Genomic DNA, 17014 nt, shown 5'->3' on the forward strand with positions numbered 1-17014 from the left:
TACCTGGAGCTTTCAACCATTCGAGGTGGCTTTTGATGATGAAATCAACTGTTTTGTAGTGAGCTATGATTTCTCTCAACTGTATGACTCATTTTTGGCACGCATATCGCTTTTGTTTTATTGTTGACTCGCCCTTTGACAACCTGGAAGGAAGGCGCCTTCATGAGGGAACCGGTGGTGCGATATCAATCCCAGCTCAGATCATGAGAATTTCTTCTGCGCAAGAATTATTTGCCTTACTTTATTCACGAAATGGAACATGCTGGCAATGGACCTCCTTCAGATTCTGGTCTTCCCCGGTGTTTCTCTAGGCATCAATTCTTTTGTGGCTTTGGGTCTATTCTTCCTAAGTCTATCCACTTCTTCCTTCCTGCTAGAATTGGTTCATCCGGGTAAGAGCATTTCTCGGATTTTCAACTAAAGAAATTCAATGGCAGGGGCAGCGGACTCCAATTCGGCTCCTGCCTTCCACTGCTTATCGAGGCATCTTACCTCTGACCACCTCAAGTCACAACTGCACCTTTCTCATTATTTCGTTTTGCGGTCTCATAAACAGTCTTCTCGCACTTTACCTCGCATCACTCGACTTGAGAAGCACCATTCTTTCCCCTAAACATCCCGAATCCATCGATCTTTCCTCTCGACCTCGTCAGAAATGCCAAAGGGCGACTGGAGCTTTGCCCGACAGACTCGGATGTTCAATTCACTGAAAGATGGCAAGAGTGTCGCCGAGGTTGCCAAGATTATCAAGATGGAACCCTTTCTCGTCGAACGACAGATCCGTTGGTTGTTATTGATCAAACTGTGCGACGAAATATGCCCATTCTACTCCTCTCAATCCAGACCCTGGACATCGACCGAGGAAGACACCCTCCTGAAATATGCCCGATCGCCCGTGAAGCTTGACTTCATCGCCAAGAAGCCCAATCGCGAACTATGGGATATCAGGCTGCAGTTCATCCGCATAAAGCTTGCCGATTTCGGCCCCAACGACCGCGGAGTTCAATACCGCGCAATCCCAGATATTCAGTTCGACCCTCGGCCCTACCACGAACTCTACGAGAAACTGCTCGAGAACTCGGTATCGTTCATCAAGGCGCCGAAGCTGCAGGGTGCAACTATATCCTTGACTTGGACGAGTTTTGTTCTGGTCATGTCACAGGTTGGCAACTTCAACGTCTCGACGATTGCCAAAAAGTGCAATACCGCACCATACAACTTCAAGAAACGTCTCCGAGAATTTCAGGACGCCTTACCTTGCGTTCGAGACCTACAACCAGCCGATAACAACGAGACCGACTCCAAATCGACAGAGCATGACGAGCAGAACGCGATGCCCATCAATGAGAAAGAAGGCGAAAATTCTCCTAAGATGGTCATGAGCTGCAAGAGGCCGCACATGGAGGAAGTCCCCTCGGAGAACGACGCAAAGCGGCAAAAGACGGATCACGAGGATATGGGCGAGCCTTGCTTCGATTGCGGCAAACACGGACACCATTAACAGGACTGTGTCGCGCCCTGAACTTGTCGCTTGTGCTAGAAACCAGGCCACTTGCGGCTACGCTGCCCAGTCGCGATCACTGATCGCAAGGAGTGGCGTAAGGAGCTTGGAATCAGTTTGGGGTAGGAGTATGTGGATGTGGGAGGATATTTAGAAGTCCTTTAATTCTTTTGCGTCGCCGCGGGTCACGACATACGTGTTCCAAATTTGGTTGAAGAATACGACTTTAGAGCTGGTAGGGGTTGATTGAAAGACGCTGAGCTTGGATGGATTATCAGAATGGGTTGGTAGGATAGATGGGCAGGACAGGACGGATGGGGAGGATGGACGGGCAATCATTAGTTATGTACGACAAATCAGTTGGGCCTTGATGAGAGAGACAAACCGGACTGCGGAGGCCTAATCTGCTATTATGGCTTCGGAGGGGCGAGAGTATGGTTCGATGCATACAGATATATCAATCATTGAACGTACGTCCCGTGATTATAGACGATAGTCGGTATGGTGAAGTTACCAAGGCACTTCACCGTTCGCATCCACAAACGTACCCGTAGGTCCCCCCTTCTCCAAAGTCGCCATCTCAACCACCTTCAACGCCGCCACCTCAGGCTCAACCCCAGACGAGGTGAAGTTCACCATCTTAGTCTTCACCAAGCCCGGACAAACCACGTTGACCATGCCCCCAACATCCTCCAGCTTCACCACATACCTCATCGAAAGGTTATTCATCGCAGCCTTACTCGCCTTATACGCAGCAAACTCCGCCCCGTAGAAGCTAAACTCCTTATCCAAGGACCGCGTCATCGAACCACTAGCCGAGCCAACAAAAACGACCCTGGGACTCTCGGCCTGGCGCAGCAGCGGCACGCAGGCTTCTGTGAGAACAGCCGTGCCGAAGACGTTGGTTTCGAAGGTCGAGCGGAAGCGGTCTCGGAGGGAGAGGTCCGAGGGTCCGATCTCGAGATGGACTGCGGCGTTGTTTACGAGCACGTCGAGTCTTCCGTTCTGTTTGGTGATCTCTGAGACTGCGGCGTGGATCGAGTCGTCGGATATGAGGTCGAGCTGGACTGTGGAGACGGAGAGTCCCTTTGCTCTGAGCGAGGTTTCGGTTTCTTGACCTTTTTGGATGTCTCGGGAGCCGATTATGACGTGGTAGGAGTGCTGTGTTGCGAGGATCTCGGCGATGGCTCTCCCGAGGCCTGCGTTTGCGCCGGTTACGAGGGCTATGGGTACGTTGGACATGTTTTCGTTGCTTTTCTTGGAAGGGCTTGAAGTAATTTCCTTTCGTTCTTGCAGAAAGTCTTTGAGTGACTGATGGGCCAAAGCTAGAATTATATGAAGCTGAAGACGTCGCTTTTTATAGCCCTCAACTCTCGCGAATTATTGACCAGCAACATGTCTCAACAGCTTCGACCATCATTCCTTCATCACATTGATCTCAAGATGGACCGGAAACTCATCATCCACCACTAGGGCAAGACTTTACAGCGGGATTCGGGATATCATGGCTTCACGGCTCCATCGTGGGGTGGCTGACAAATGAGAAGCTGATGAATTAACGGTGCTGAAATTTGAGTTTACGTCTATCCCCAAGTCTGGTCTATACAAGCATGGGTCACTCCGCCCTCATTCCTTGTCCAATCAAACATGTTCCGGCAACGACGCCGATAGCATCAACGGTAAGTAGAGGCGCGAATCGTTTGTCAATCATGTGGAGATTGGCTTCAAAGCTTGAGTTGGCTACGTGCTGAACAATAACGTTATACGGGACACACCTTGAGATCTGTGATCTACCGAGGTTTGGGGGATATTGGAAGTGGGTTTCACGACTCCAAGTCTTCGACCACCGGTTGAGAAACAGAGAGTTACAATAGTCTACGTTGATTATTCAGTTCGGCCGAGATGTCTAGCCGAACTCCGTCGGGACATGAATTCACGGAAACCAGACTCTGAAGCTAGTTTGAACTCAAGTCTGTAGACTCTGTTCAGCAGAAACCCCTACATCATCGACTGCGTTCGGGGGATCTAGGACTTGTGTAACTGGTCAAATCCTTTGTGGCCCAGCGCCTGGTCAATAGAGGCAGCTCTTGTTTGAATCCTGAGAGACTGACACTTTACTTAACCCTTCTGATTCCGGTGGCGGCGGCGGGCCGCCGAAGCCGCCGCCGGGGAATGAAGATGTTTCTAGCTCCGCCATTTCCCCGACTACCTGGAGGAAAGCTAGCGAAATCAGTCGTCCCAGCTACGTACGTATCATGGATGCACCGACATAAGTCGTCATGATCTCACCAACAAAACCGTAGAAATAAATGACATACTTGTCCATGTTGGTAGGCACATGCTATCAAGTTCCACAAGAGTGATGAGGAGAAAAGAAGTCTGTCTGTTCTTTAGATCTCGGGAACATGTCAGAGAGATGGAGAAGTTCCTAGGAGACAAGACAAGACACCGAACGGTTCCGCCATTGAGGAGGCCGTGGCGTTTCTCGAAGGCAAATGATTGGGTGTCATGCAAGGTCTTTTTGGTGTTCGAGAAGGTGCGGAGCGTGCGTCAGATATGCCTGTTCAGGCAGCCAATCGATGTCCAATAGATGAGTTGATGGTTAAAAGGACACTGCAGCAGCTTTCGCGGATTCATTGGCGCTGTCAAACGCCGCCAGGCTTGCTAGCACGGCATATTTATTAATTGCCTCTCGCCCTCAATTCTCTTTTCCGCTTCCTACGCTTCCTAGGCTCCATTTACGCAACTCAAGCTTTCAACTTCTCGTCGTCTTAACGTACTGAAATCATAGAAGAACTACCAAGACTACGGATCTAGCAACTCTTTCGCCGGCTCCTTGTTGGTGGATGGGCCGTTCTCCCAACCTAACTAGGCTCCTGGTATGTCCAAGTCTCCGAGACACAGACGTCAGGGACAACACTAAGTGTCACGACTGCGTTGGAAGCAAATAGTAAGCATGATATCTGAACATATCGTTGCAAACTATCTGTCATCATGTTCTCGCCATACGGATCACTGGGATGTTCCCAGAGCGAGCAATTGGACAAGGAACGTAACCCGACGTGTATTTCTACTACGTCGGTAGCCGCCTATGCTCATCTGGACTCGAAAGCATACAAAAGGTATCCGAGTCCCAGAAGGAATGGCAAGACGTCAAAGAGCGAATCAGGGAACTTTACATGGTAGAGAACTTGCCACTGCGCACCATCAGAGAGGCAATGCTCAGGCATCATGGCTTTTCTGCAACGTGAGACTATTTTCCCAACTTGATGGGATCTGTAGCTGACAATCGGGGACGAACTCCCTCATGCAGGGAGAGAATGTACAAAAGACAGTTCCTGAAGTGGAATTGGAGGAAGTACAGCACCAAAACAAGTCAGCCCGGGCACTCTAGCGGTGACATTGGGGAGCGACCTCACGGAAAGTCCTGCAGAAGGCCGGCTCGACGGAAGATCGGGCTTGGCACTGCTTTAGTCTCGAACAGGTCGACGACATGCGACCAAGGTGGCCAACTTACTCCGATTCTGTCCGGCATCTTACTACACGCAAACACGGGAGACCAACACACTTATGGACTTTACGTCAGCTTTCGAGACCTGGTTTCCGGAATTGTTCAGCTGGATCCAAGCTGGAAGAGCAGTTCGAAGTTTGCGTTGCCAACTATTCCCTCCGTCTTGGATCACATGTTCGCTCGATTCAAACTAGCCAATCGTTTGTACAAGAACCAGGACTTTTCCGGAGGGGGCGCGGTTCTTCGACAGGGTTTCGGGTTACTCCCATACATCATCTCGGAAGATAGCCTGGCGATATGCCAGACCCTGCTCTTTGATATCCCGTACTGGATGCCGACTTGGGAAATCATGGTTATCTACCTACGATACCTTACTCATTTACTTCTGATACGGAACCCCGAGCTACCCATGTTTAAAATGGCTTCGTCCATGCTTCGACTGAGCGAACGTTTTCCTAACCAACTTTTCCCGGCCATCAGGCAGATAACCAACATCAAGGCCGACCTCTACAGGGACATTCGGGGGGAAAACGATCTTATAACACTCGCTGCAAGGCTGGAGTCTTTGGGCATCGACGAAGAGAATAGGCTGCAACGCTACAATGATGTGTTCGCCTCCTACAACAAGTTCCTTGACTTCGCCGTGTCTCGGTTTGGCGAAAGCTCGGATGAGGCTATCCAGGTTGAGAACGCACAGCTGCTCTCCTTGGAGTGGTCAAAGACTGGACTGAAAACCGCCAGTGGGCTTTGCGAAAGGCATGCCAACCGCCCAAGACTTGCGAGTGGCACTCCCAGTATTATCGATTGGAGTATCGAGCGACTAGACCTCCTACAGCAGGCCAAGTCCATCTTGTACAGGCTGTTGATTAAGAGTGGAGAGTTGGAGAGCGGCATCTCATATCTGAGAGAGTCGATACAAGCGAGCGAGTGTCTGCAATCACAGTGTGTGGACGACAGCTGGTGTCCCAGAACGACATGCAATCTGTGGCAGGATCGCAAAGAACTTGCAGATCATTTGAGTAGCTTGGGCAGGACAGAAGAGGCCGAGGCGACGAGAAAGCTGATCTCTCCCCCGGAATATGTGCGATGGTTACTGCAAAGTGACGAAGACGAGAACCCCATCATTGCTGGTTGAATTTGGTAGAATAGACTGTGGTGATGAATGAGGTGTGAGTACTTGTTTTTGCGAATTGCAGCAGTATTGTGTTTAACCGAGCATGTCAGTGTCGATTTGTGCATTATACTGTGTATCGTATTCAGCACCCTGATAGGCTGCCACGTGACAGATAAGAGATCCTCTGAGCTTATCTCTTATCGGCCGATACGCCGGGCGGAGGCCAAGCATCAAGCTCTCCCGTGCCGCTCGGCAACGGTGACAGCTGTCACTTTTTGATTAAATGTTCTCCAGTTTGCCCCGGGGAAAGCTGGACCCGGATCGCTCTCCGTCGCGTCCACCTCCGAGTCAGGCAATGCCCCGGTCTTATACTTGCTAGGACACCTTAAATCCTGCAGGTCCCCCGAAGACTTCAAGCTCACCGCCATCATGCCTTCTCTGTCGCATCTACTGCTGGGCGCCGCCCTCTGCCTGGCCCAGCTGGCGGCAGCGAATCCCGAAGATGGCCTCCCTTCCTACCACTACGGCGCGCCTATCCACGTCGAGTGCATGAACCGCAGCTCGTGAGTGTTCCTCTGTCAATCGCGATTCATTCTCCCCACCCAGCACGCAGCTGCAATGGCAGCTTGTCCCTGTGCTCTCGACAGCTTTAGCTAACACTGCCCAGCGAAACAGGCGAACACCTCGAAAACTCCAACCACGAGATCGAATGGATCCCCTTCCCGATCTGCGAAGAAACCAATAAACCCCTCGAGTTCCACTACGGCCACGAAGGCGAGGTGAACTGCACCATCCCGATGATCACCGACCCCTTCTTCCACCTCCTCGAGTTCTACATCCACAACGATGCGCCCCTCTCCTGCCGCCTCCCCTCTCGCCCCGTACCCCACGTCGAGACCGTCGGCGAGAAGCCTCACGTGCCGGAATACATCCCTCTCGTCTTCGCCCTCGCCGGCACCCTCCAGTTGAGCCACCTGCACGTCAGCACTCACATGAACGTGCTCCTGCACAGCATGCCGAAGCACCACACTCGGCCCCACGACTCGGGCGTGCTGGACTCTGGTACGGCGTACAGCACGAGCCCGCTGAGCCACATGGATGGACAAAATACCAAAAGGCTGGTGATCGGAGACCCGTTACCCTTGAAGCTGTCCGTCAGGTGGTTTCCTACACCGAACCTGCCGAAGATCGAAGGCCATGTGGAGTGGCAGGGTATGGGCGGGCACGTGTACGCGAGCACCGTTTTCTACATCATTACGTCCTTCATGGCGGGCGTGCTCGTCGCCGGGACGTACTTCTTCGGCGTAGTCCTGCCAAAGAGGTTGAGAGGAAGAGGCATGGGCGGCGCGACGCCACTGGGATACGGACTGAACGGTGTTGGCAACGGTTGGGGATACTCTAAGACTGCCAAGCGGATGGACTAAACCCCCTTTTCGTCTTCCCGCAGATGGGAGGATTGTATGATTGTTCCGATTCATGTACATTTGACGCCGCTCTTTGAAGGCTTTTCTACCACGCATGCTTGGAGTTTAATTGGAGGCAGGGAGGAACATCGAATTTCGGCCCGCGACGGCCCTGGACCTGTACACATGGACTATGGGAGATACGGAGTTTGGATCGATCGTCTGGGGTTCAATTGGCGCGCGGTCTGACCGAGCATGGATGTACGATATCCTAATGGAACCCAAAAATAATGCCCGGAGGCCGTTTCTTACTGAACCTTCTTCGTCTTTTCGGCGGAATCCACGCGGCCGAGGATCCTGAGCCACATGTCCAATCCCATCAGAGCGGCTGCACCTGGTCAGCCTAACAGAGTCTTCGCCAGGGGCAAGAATGAAGAAAAGAACCTACGAATGACGACCCATGGGCCGTAGAGGTTGAAGATGAAGACGTTCTTCTGGGCCTCGCTGTAGACGGCCGGGTCCCAGTGGAAGACGTCGTAGATGCAGGTCAGCGTCGTGAGGACGAGCTCGACGGACAGGACCAGGACGGCGAGCTCGAAGCCGGGGGTCGTGCCGGTGCGGCGGGAGAAGCGGTAGGTCATCCAGACGGCCATGGGGAGCTGGAAGAACATCTCGAGGTAGGTGAAGAGCTTGTACCATGACGGCAGCGCATCGTGGGACGCGACGAAGAACGGGTCGTTGTAGGTTGAGATGTAGAAGTCTCGCAGCAGCTGGAGGAAGTGCAGAGGGGATGTCGGCAGGGCGTAGAGCGAGGGTGGGTAGAAGGGGACCAGGTCAACCACTACATAGGTCTTCATGTTAGCTCATGTGTGAGATGAATCTCTTCATTCGCGATGAAGCTGTTTTGAGAGCTTAGGATGAGATAGGCGCCCTAGAAAGGAGATTTTCTCACTAAGAGTCTCAAAGCTGGTCGTGGGAGTCAAGGTCATTGCAGCGTTCAAGGGTAAGATCTTACAAAGCATGGCCAACAGTTGTATGACCGAGACGGCGAGGTAGGCGTTGTCGCGCCATGTCTTTGGTGAGGCGGACATATTGGACAAATAATAAGATTTATTGACTATAAGAAAACTGCAGCCAATTTCAAGAGTAATCGTCAAGCGCGCGTCAGCGAATGAGAGGCACAAGATCACAGGAAGTCTCGGTGAGAGTCGCGAACTTTTACTCACGCGTTTGCTGACCGCTAACAGGGGTTGAGCTTATTCCCGCCGCATTACAGACATATCGCGCATATATGCAAAAATTCACTCTCTTTTCTGACTAAAGCAATAATTCGTTATGCGCATCGAATCCCCGCGATTCGATCGCCATCATGCGCTTGACCTAGGAGTTAAGTCTCTCTGGCTCATGAGTTACTTAACCAAGGTGGAGGCACTCGGTTGGTTGCCCGATTTCCCGACCATACTTTCAACGGTATTGAACCTTTCCCTTCTCATATTCTTGGCGGGCACTCCTTAGCCTGCAACCTTACAGCATCCAATCTCATCGACCACCGTTGGAACTGTCACCACACTATGTCGGACCAAAACGCAAACCCCAGCAGGCCGCAGAAGCGGAAACGTGCCCGCCCGTTACCGGCTCACGTCAACGCTCGCAATCTGGCGACCGAGAAACGTAAACGCAACGAGATGAAAGACAGTCTTTTGGTAAGAGCTTTTGGTGCTTTCAAGCGGTTATCGGCATGCAGCAGCTGACCATGATCAGGATCTGGCTCGCCTAGTCCCACCACTGGCAACAGCACGCCGCTTGAATAAGGTGGTCATAATCACGGAAAGCATCAAGTACTTCCAAAATCAAAAGGAAGTCTGCATGTCCGCGGCGGCGGACATGCAGGATATGATCGAGGAAAACCGCCGTCTGGTCTCGGAGCTCAATGCGTTGCGCGCTGAAGTCGGCGGACCACTGGTCGAAGCCAGGCCGGTCACGGAAGCGATGAGTCAGTTCATGGAGATCAAGGATGCCGTCTACGGGACCTTTCCGAATGGCTTCGGGGAGAGTAGTGCGGTTGAGCCTGTTGAGAATCAGCGCTCGCGGAGTGGGACTGCCGACCAGGAGCTGCAGTTGTCGATGGATGAGCTCTTCCCCTCGCCCGAAGTGAACTATCTCGATCAACTATCATCGCATGACGAACGGAACCTGATGCCCGCTGAGGTTCCGCTGGCATTACCGCTATCGCTGCCACAGGACCCAGCCCAAGACACGGCTTGGGATACGATGCCCTCCTTGGACATCCCCCAACCGCCTTCATTATCTCAAGCTTTCTTCACGCATCCAATTCATCCTTCGGACAATACCTTTGACGGAAATTTACTTGATTCGACTAACGTGCCAGCGGAATTCTGGCCGCCGGATTACGAAATTGTCGACATGACAGCATATTTACAGCATTCCATCGAGGACATCACAGCGCCGCCACATATTGTATAGTCTCTCTGGCTCCTAGAGACCAGTCTCCAGACAAATCATCACACCTCCTAAACCTGTCTCAGTACCTCCTCGATCGCAGCCTTACTCTGCAACTCATTCGCCTGAAACGCCTCCAGTGCCTCGCGCAGGCCCCTCTCCGTCACGGGATCCGCAGCGATAGCCCTCTCCAACGCAGCTCCGTTGTCCGCGAGATAGTCGACATCTGTCGATGGCAGCTTGCCGTCCCAGTCTGGGCTGGCCAGGAGGTCGGTCGAGGCGAGATGGGCGATGCGAGGAGAGGGCTGGCCGGTCTTCTTGGGAGAGTCATCGCCGGGCGGTGGATTGGCATGTGCATCCAGCAGCGAAAGCTGTAGCAGGATATCTTCTGGAATTGTCGCGTGGTCGCATCCGAATTCGCCCATTGCCATGGCCTCTCTGGCGGAGATGAAGCTGTCGTCGATTGAAAGGGTTGGTCACCGTTATAGCAGAGAATGGAAGATGGAGCGGTAATGGAGAAAACGTACCTCGCAGGCTTCAGTAAGGGCTGCTCTTTGCCGGTCTCTTCGCGAAGACGACTATAGACCTGCAGAATCTGAACGAGTCTTGGTGACATTGGATGTTCCAGAGCAGGATCATCGACGTTGGGCCACTGGTGAGCCTTGTCGGCGTGGTACCAAGGCACTAACTCGACATGATTTGTGAGCCGCTATTCAGTGAGACGGAGTCTCTCGCCAACTCACGATTGTAGTAGGGACTTATGGACAGACACCCTGCTTGACTGGCAGCAATGGCTTGAACCACCGAGAACAAAGAGGTCCCCAAGGTGCGAATGCCTTCCTTGAGGAGTATGGAGCTGGCGTTCAGGGCGGGTCCGGTACAAGGGATCTTGATGCAGATACGATCTTTCGGGATGCCGAGCTTTTCGAATTCGCGGGCGTAAGAACGGGCATGGGAGACCACCTTGTCTGTATCGTAGGCGTGGAAAGCGGAGGATTGAAGAAGGACGCGGCCCTGGATGTTGTCGATGTTCTTCGCGCAAAGCAGCGCACTCTGTCATACCCATTACGAAGTTAGTTGTCAGCTAGAAAGACGTGCTGTACGAGCCTACTGACCATGCGGTCAAGGATCACTTCCCAGCCTTCGTCTTTCCCCTCTGCTACAGTCTTCAGGAAGAGATCGTGGTTCTCGGGGGATATCATCTGCTCATAGACAAGTCGCTGGTTGCTTGTCTGATCGTATGGTTTGAAGGGGAGGAATCTTCTCGCCTCGGCAGGATCCATGCAGTCGATGTCGACTTTGACTATTTACGTTGTCGTGAGACTTTACTTAATAACTGGAGATAGGGACACTTACGTTGCTCCGAGAGCTTGTCAAGCCATGTGACGATTCTCATTTTAACCATTGTGTCGAGTGGAAAGAATCTGAATTAATCAACGGCCAGAATTGAAGACCTCCAAAGACACGAACTGGTTATGAGGTAAACTGCGTACTTATATGAATGATATCTATTTCGTTCACCAGAGGGGATCACATGGCGTAGTAGCTCTCCTGCACAGTTGCAACCTGCAGTCCTGACGTGCACCTGTACAGTTGCAATTCGCACTAATGCAGTTACTGTACAGTTCCTGAGCCAAACTTCCCACCTACTCCATCCGTGCTTCCCGTGGTGTTTGAAAACTGTGCCAAAGTGGCATAATATCATGTCAGTTCCATCACAATCGATTTCATCTTGCAGGATTGCGACTGTCGTAGAGTCGCGTGTAGAGACAGTACACCCCCGTCTACCTACCTGTGACATCGTGTATCGCTCATTAGACGTAGTCTCAGAGAAGCGTTTTGGATTCACAATGACAACTCTCAAAAATCTTGGCAATTATGGGCTCTGTTGAGGAAGCTAGTTCCCGGATATGCGTTCATATGTAGTTCTCAGGAATCTGAACAATCTTTACGCTGAAATACAGCTATCCCGACGCGTACTACTGGCTCTAGTTACCGGTTTGTCCAAACAGATTGTCCCACTGGCATTCAAAAAACGCTAATCCCGCCATCGACCAGAATGTCGGCTCCGGTGATGTAGTTCCCAGCCTTGCTAGCCAGCAGAATGACAGCCCCAGTCAGCTCCTCCGGCTTCCCCATACGACCATAAGGGTTTCTCTGCCTCCAAGCCTGTCTATGCTCCTCGAGGCCTTCTCCCTCGTTGAGAATAGTATCCATGTAGCCGGGGCTGATGCTGTTGACTCTGATCCCGTATCTCGCCCACTCCGCCGCTAGGGACTTCTTGATAGACAGAATTGCAGCTTTGGCGGCGTTGTAATGAACCTGCGGCTGCGGAAAGTTGGTAATATGGGCTGAAATGCTCGCCATCAGAATGATAACCCCGCCGGTTCCCCTGCTCACCATGGACTTCGCGACGGCTTGGGCGCAGAGGAAGGCACCTGTAGTATTCACCTCCAGCATAGTACGCCATTGCTGCGGAGTTATCTCGAGAGCGTGGGTGGCGAAGGCGATACCGGCGAAGCAGAGACAGGTGCTGATGGGACCGACGTCTCGCTCTGCCTCAGCAACGGCTTGAGCCACCGCATCGCCGTCTGTCACGTCCACTCTGGTGAACGTTATTTTGGCTTCAGGGAACTCGGCCTGGAGGCTGGCGACGGTCTTGTTACCGGCGTCTGGGTGCAAGTCGAAGATGGCGAGGCCTTGAAGGCCGTGCTCCAGCAGAGCTCTGCAGGCAACGGAGCCAATGTCTCCGGCGCCACCGGTGATGATGGCGTTACCGGTGACTGCGAATCGAGCGTTTGCACGCTCGGAAGGGGAAACGTTGCTGGAGACGGGCTGTGGCGGCGCTGTCATGGACGTCGCGGAGCCATCGCTCAGCTGCATCGAAGGAGGGGCGCGGAATTTGAGCTGGTCGCGGGGAATTGACATGTTGGAAGCTGATTGGGTTGACTTCTGATTCCGGTTCAATGATCTGGTTGCGAAGAATGCTTCGTTAAATCATATGCTGAAGTGAGAATGGGGTGAGAGGACGGGAGGAGCGCACTTCTGGCTCTTTGGGGACAGCTCACAATTATTGATGGTTCTGATGTCTCCATCCAGCGATCGTCACACTACATGATGGCCACTATCAGCGGTACTGTGTATCACACGTGAAAGATGTTCGCGGGAGGGTTCAAAGCCACGTCGCGAAGGTCTGTCATGAGTACTGTGCAGTAATTGCACGAAGGAGGTGGGGAAGCTACTCCAAAACGGATTACATGCGGTTACTGTACAGTAACTGCAGCACGAAGGTGGGGATGACCTCATCAAGCCACATGCAAGGACTTTTGGTGATACTGCCCAACAGTTTTCACATCCGCCTCAACTTGGAGAAACCCCTGTTAACCTTGAGCCGAGTCATTGGCTCTCGCCTGATGACAGACTTTTGAGTCGACTCATTGAACCGGCTTAATTGATGTCCAGTTATTGGAGTCGAAGAGAAGATGCCTGATACTTGGGCAGGGGCGGGGATGTGGGCTCGCAAATGGAACCAGTGACCTTTTCTGTTCGTTTGATTCGCGAGATTAATGGAGTTACTGTACAGTAACTCCATTAGCTTCCGACGTGCCACCATCCCGGCGAGTTGCCGATCGAACCAGCCTTCAATATTCATACCTCACGATTTGAAGTTACACAAACAACATTGCAAAGATGAAATAGAATGCAAAAAATTGTGATGTAGTTGATTTGTCGAGCCGAGCACATCAGAAAGAGAGAGAGAGAGAGAGAGAGAGAGAGAGAGAGGGTGTGTTAGAGGAACATCGATTCGATGTATTCGGGACGCATCCTCCGTACAGAGCCATCTCTTTCGCCAAAGAGTTGTATCATGAGCAGCTGCCCCAAATTATCTACACAATTCATCTCTGACCAAACCTGAAGCCATCAATCAGTCACAATGCTGATTCTATCTACGCACTTCACTCCCTCTGAACCGGTGTCAAATGCACCTTCAATGGAGGCTTATCCCAGAGGATGAAAATCTTCTGCTTGTCTACCCAGTCCCGACTCTCTTCAGCAAGTTCCATATCAAAGCTCCAGATCACGCGCGCGAGGATCAATCTCATCTCAACGTACGCAAGGCTAGATAGAATGATCAACGACACAATCTCAAACAATGCAGCTGAAGCAAGGGTCTTACTTTCGTCCCAAGCAGTTCCGGGCTCCCAAGTGGAAAGGTTGGAATGCCTCCCTGTTATCGCCAGCAAACTCTGGGTCGCCCAAGAACCTTTCAGGGCGGAAGCTGAAAGGTTCCTTGAAGTAGGCCTCGTTGTGGTGGACCGCCCATTGGTGAATGGCCACAGTCGTCTTATTTCGGTCCGATTAGTATCTCATTCTACATCAGTCGGAACATTTCAGACTTACGCCTCCAGGGACGAAACGCCCACAAACAGTGGCACCAGCCTTGGGAGTCACTCGAGGAAGTCCCATCGCGACGGGTGGGTACATCCGAAGTGCTTCATCGAGACAGGCGAGCATGTAGCTGAGCTTACCGACAGACAAAATGTTGATGTCCTTTTCGCTTTGGAAAGTTGAGCGAACTTCTTCTGCTAATTTTTCCATGGCATGCTTATTCGTCAGGAGGTAATACGTAACCCCGGAAAGCAGAGTAGCTGTGGTCTCAGATCCTCCGATCACGAGGGTGTTGCTGTTTGACACAAGCTGCATGAAGGACAGACCCTGAAGAACGAGTATTAGCGGAAGTTGAAATCTTGTTTTTGTTAACAAAGACTCACAAGCTCGTCCCTCTTCCTCAATAGACCCTCAATAAGATCAGGCCGGCCGCCCTTGGCACCAATCTCGATACGCTTTTCAAGCTTCGCCTTTGCCATGTCCAAGTTCTTTCCTCTGGCCTTCCGCGCCTTGTCGCTGGCGAGAAGCCTGAAAAGCACTGATTTCAAGAGAGGAAAGTGGTTTGCCGTCTGTGCCGCCGTACCCAGGCGAGCCGAGACGAAGATGGAGCGAATCCAGGGATGCCAGTCGGACTTTTCCAAGCAGCCAAATGGCTCCCCAAACGCAAGGTCGCCGATAATGTCGAAGGTCGTGAAGTTGTACCAAGCCGCAATATCGAGGGGTTCTTCGTTGGTGCAGTTCTGATGAAGACGTAGGATGAAGAAGTCGATGTACTTCATGATCAATGGCTCCTGTTCCCTGAGACTTCGCTCGCTGAAACCGTGGGACATTTGGCGTCGTAGCATCGCGTGTTCTGGACCTCTGGAGCTCACAATCGTTCGGGGGACGTTTGGCGCAGGGCTGTAGAACTTCAGATCTTTCTCGAATTCGGCCGTACCTGAGGTCCTGTGACCCATGATATCTTTCCAGGCGCCGGCGTTGTTGAAGGCGAGTTCATCGGGGGCGACACGGACGACATCGCCGTATTTCTTGTGGAGCTCGAGAACCTCGAATGGAAGAGTTCCTCTGTTGAGTTTATAGCCAAACGTGATTCTTGTGGCTCTCATGAGCAGCGGACCGGGGTAGTTCCGAAGGGGGTGAAGGAAAAGATTGTAGAACACTGAACCGATGACATAGACAACAGCCTTTGGATAGTTGTTAGATGCGACTGTTTCAGATGGTTACCGACTCACCAGTCCCACGCAAGCAAGAATGCTTGTCGAAATATCGACATGTAGAACCATTTTGCCAGCGGATATCAAGTAAAGAGATCGATACAGCCCAGAAAGAATGTGTTTCCTGGTAAGTCGACGATGGCAGCCATGACGATTCTCTTTAAAACATTGCTGTTCTTATCAAAATATGCACCTCTGGACTCCGGAGTCAGACTCAACTTCCAAACCCGACTGACCATAGACATGACCCGAAAAATACGAGGCAACATCAAGAGGACGGGAAAGGGCGAATGAGCTCGGCTCATCTCATCGGAATGTCGCGTACCCTATCAGACCGGGCCCGGCTCGCACAGCCCGGCTTGGTGCATTGCCGGGGGTTTGAGATTGGGAACCCTTGAAGGGCGAGATCTTGGGCACGGCGGTGTTGACGAATCATTTGAAGATGCGAAAACGGCGCACGAACCAGGCGCGCATACGAAAACGAAGCCTGATCTTCGTACTGTAAATCAGCACAGGCACGGATAGATCAGACGCACATGGATATGGTGACCCAACTTATTTCCATTCAGATGAAATGATGAGATCACTCAACCTCGTTGTCGGTAAGTGTGCTTTCAGGAGTTTGGACGATGGAAAAGGCGCAGCAGGATGATCATCTACATTGAGTGCGCAGGTTTCAGCCACCGTCCGATGAGCCTTGGAAGCACCTTGACTGCGTAGGAATCCACATACATCACTGCCGATACTAGAGGACTCAACTCAAACTTTCGGGAGCGCTCCGCTGTTGACAAGGGCATGCCTGTCGACGAAGACGCCCCGGCTGCAGGGAGAATGCAGGGTGGATCTGATGTGGTGTAGCAGCGTCGTTCAACGGCGGCGCGTTTGATGATCTTTACGTGCCACGTACGCTCAAGGGGCAAAGTAGGGCGTAAATAGAGGGCGTACATGTACATAATCAGTTGGCATGATGTGGCTCAGTCAATCTCAGCGTCGCCCCAGGGTCATCGCCATCATAAGGGGAGATCTCGTTGTCGTTATCGTTACCGGGGAACCATCATTAGAAACGAAGCACGAACAGCGTTGCCATGAGGAGAAACAGTCAAGCCATTTGGTGGCTCCCGAGTTTCTAAGGTGGATTGGCGCGGAGAACTGGTCCACGGTCTTGATTCCTATGGACTATGTTTGCCGAAAGCGGGCCGAGTTCGTGATGCTCTTTGGAACAGACGGCAAAGTCAAGCGAAGGTTTACTGCAGCAATGATTCTGACCGGCTTTGAAGCGGGTCGGTTGACACAAGAAGTATGAATCCCGATGAGACGCCATCGGATTTGAATGGGATTGCCGAGGTGTGGGAATCGAACATCGTTATGTTGTGTTGATATCATTCATCTCTGCCTCTGGTCTTTTTCTTGACGCCGGACAGA

The 17014-nt window shown here is 52.0% G+C and overlaps 9 protein-coding genes across 9 annotated transcripts; 4 read left to right on the top strand and 5 right to left on the bottom strand.

Moving 5' to 3' along the window:
* Positions 1-655: 655 nt before the first annotated feature.
* On the top strand, positions 656-1501 carry CkaCkLH20_10206 (uncharacterized protein; the record flags this gene model as incomplete). Its single annotated transcript, XM_038892920.1, has 1 exon — positions 656-1501. The coding sequence occupies one exon, from the start codon at positions 656-658 to the stop codon at positions 1499-1501; it is 846 nt and encodes a 281-aa protein (XP_038741840.1).
* A 510-nt stretch (positions 1502-2011) lies between these two features.
* Positions 2012-2743, bottom strand: CkaCkLH20_10207 (uncharacterized protein; the record flags this gene model as incomplete). The annotated part of the gene is made up of 1 exon (XM_038892921.1): positions 2012-2743. The coding sequence occupies one exon, from the start codon at positions 2741-2743 to the stop codon at positions 2012-2014; it is 732 nt and encodes a 243-aa protein (XP_038741841.1).
* Positions 2744-5184: 2441 nt separating this feature from the next.
* Positions 5185-6147, top strand: CkaCkLH20_10208 (uncharacterized protein; the record flags this gene model as incomplete). The annotated part of the gene is made up of 1 exon (XM_038892922.1): positions 5185-6147. The coding sequence occupies one exon, from the start codon at positions 5185-5187 to the stop codon at positions 6145-6147; it is 963 nt and encodes a 320-aa protein (XP_038741842.1).
* A 408-nt stretch (positions 6148-6555) lies between these two features.
* Positions 6556-7550, top strand: CkaCkLH20_10209 (uncharacterized protein; the record flags this gene model as incomplete). The annotated part of the gene is made up of 2 exons (XM_038892923.1): positions 6556-6689; positions 6794-7550. The coding sequence occupies 2 exons, from the start codon at positions 6556-6558 to the stop codon at positions 7548-7550; spliced, it is 891 nt and encodes a 296-aa protein (XP_038741843.1).
* A 287-nt stretch (positions 7551-7837) lies between these two features.
* On the bottom strand, positions 7838-8620 carry CkaCkLH20_10210 (uncharacterized protein; the record flags this gene model as incomplete). The annotated part of the gene is made up of 3 exons (XM_038892924.1): positions 7838-7917; positions 7978-8370; positions 8545-8620. 3 exons carry the CDS (start codon positions 8618-8620, stop codon positions 7838-7840), a joined length of 549 nt encoding a protein of 182 aa, XP_038741844.1.
* A 480-nt stretch (positions 8621-9100) lies between these two features.
* Positions 9101-10013, top strand: CkaCkLH20_10211 (uncharacterized protein; the record flags this gene model as incomplete). Its single annotated transcript, XM_038892925.1, has 2 exons — positions 9101-9232; positions 9291-10013. The coding sequence occupies 2 exons, from the start codon at positions 9101-9103 to the stop codon at positions 10011-10013; spliced, it is 855 nt and encodes a 284-aa protein (XP_038741845.1).
* A 47-nt stretch (positions 10014-10060) lies between these two features.
* On the bottom strand, positions 10061-11394 carry CkaCkLH20_10212 (uncharacterized protein; the record flags this gene model as incomplete). Its single annotated transcript, XM_038892926.1, has 5 exons — positions 10061-10442; positions 10517-10673; positions 10733-11042; positions 11105-11292; positions 11346-11394. The coding sequence occupies 5 exons, from the start codon at positions 11392-11394 to the stop codon at positions 10061-10063; spliced, it is 1086 nt and encodes a 361-aa protein (XP_038741846.1).
* A 623-nt stretch (positions 11395-12017) lies between these two features.
* Positions 12018-12917, bottom strand: CkaCkLH20_10213 (uncharacterized protein; the record flags this gene model as incomplete). Its single annotated transcript, XM_038892927.1, has 1 exon — positions 12018-12917. One exon carries the CDS (start codon positions 12915-12917, stop codon positions 12018-12020), a length of 900 nt encoding a protein of 299 aa, XP_038741847.1.
* Positions 12918-13945: 1028 nt separating this feature from the next.
* CkaCkLH20_10214 (uncharacterized protein) lies at positions 13946-15661 on the bottom strand (the record flags this gene model as incomplete). Its single annotated transcript, XM_038892928.1, has 5 exons — positions 13946-14108; positions 14167-14333; positions 14391-14705; positions 14762-15562; positions 15611-15661. The coding sequence occupies 5 exons, from the start codon at positions 15659-15661 to the stop codon at positions 13946-13948; spliced, it is 1497 nt and encodes a 498-aa protein (XP_038741848.1).
* Positions 15662-17014: the final 1353 nt, after the last annotated feature.

This window comes from Colletotrichum karsti (genome assembly GCF_011947395.1).
Source record: "Colletotrichum karsti strain CkLH20 chromosome Unknown Scaffold38, whole genome shotgun sequence".
NCBI classification, from domain to species: domain Eukaryota; kingdom Fungi; phylum Ascomycota; class Sordariomycetes; order Glomerellales; family Glomerellaceae; genus Colletotrichum; species Colletotrichum karsti.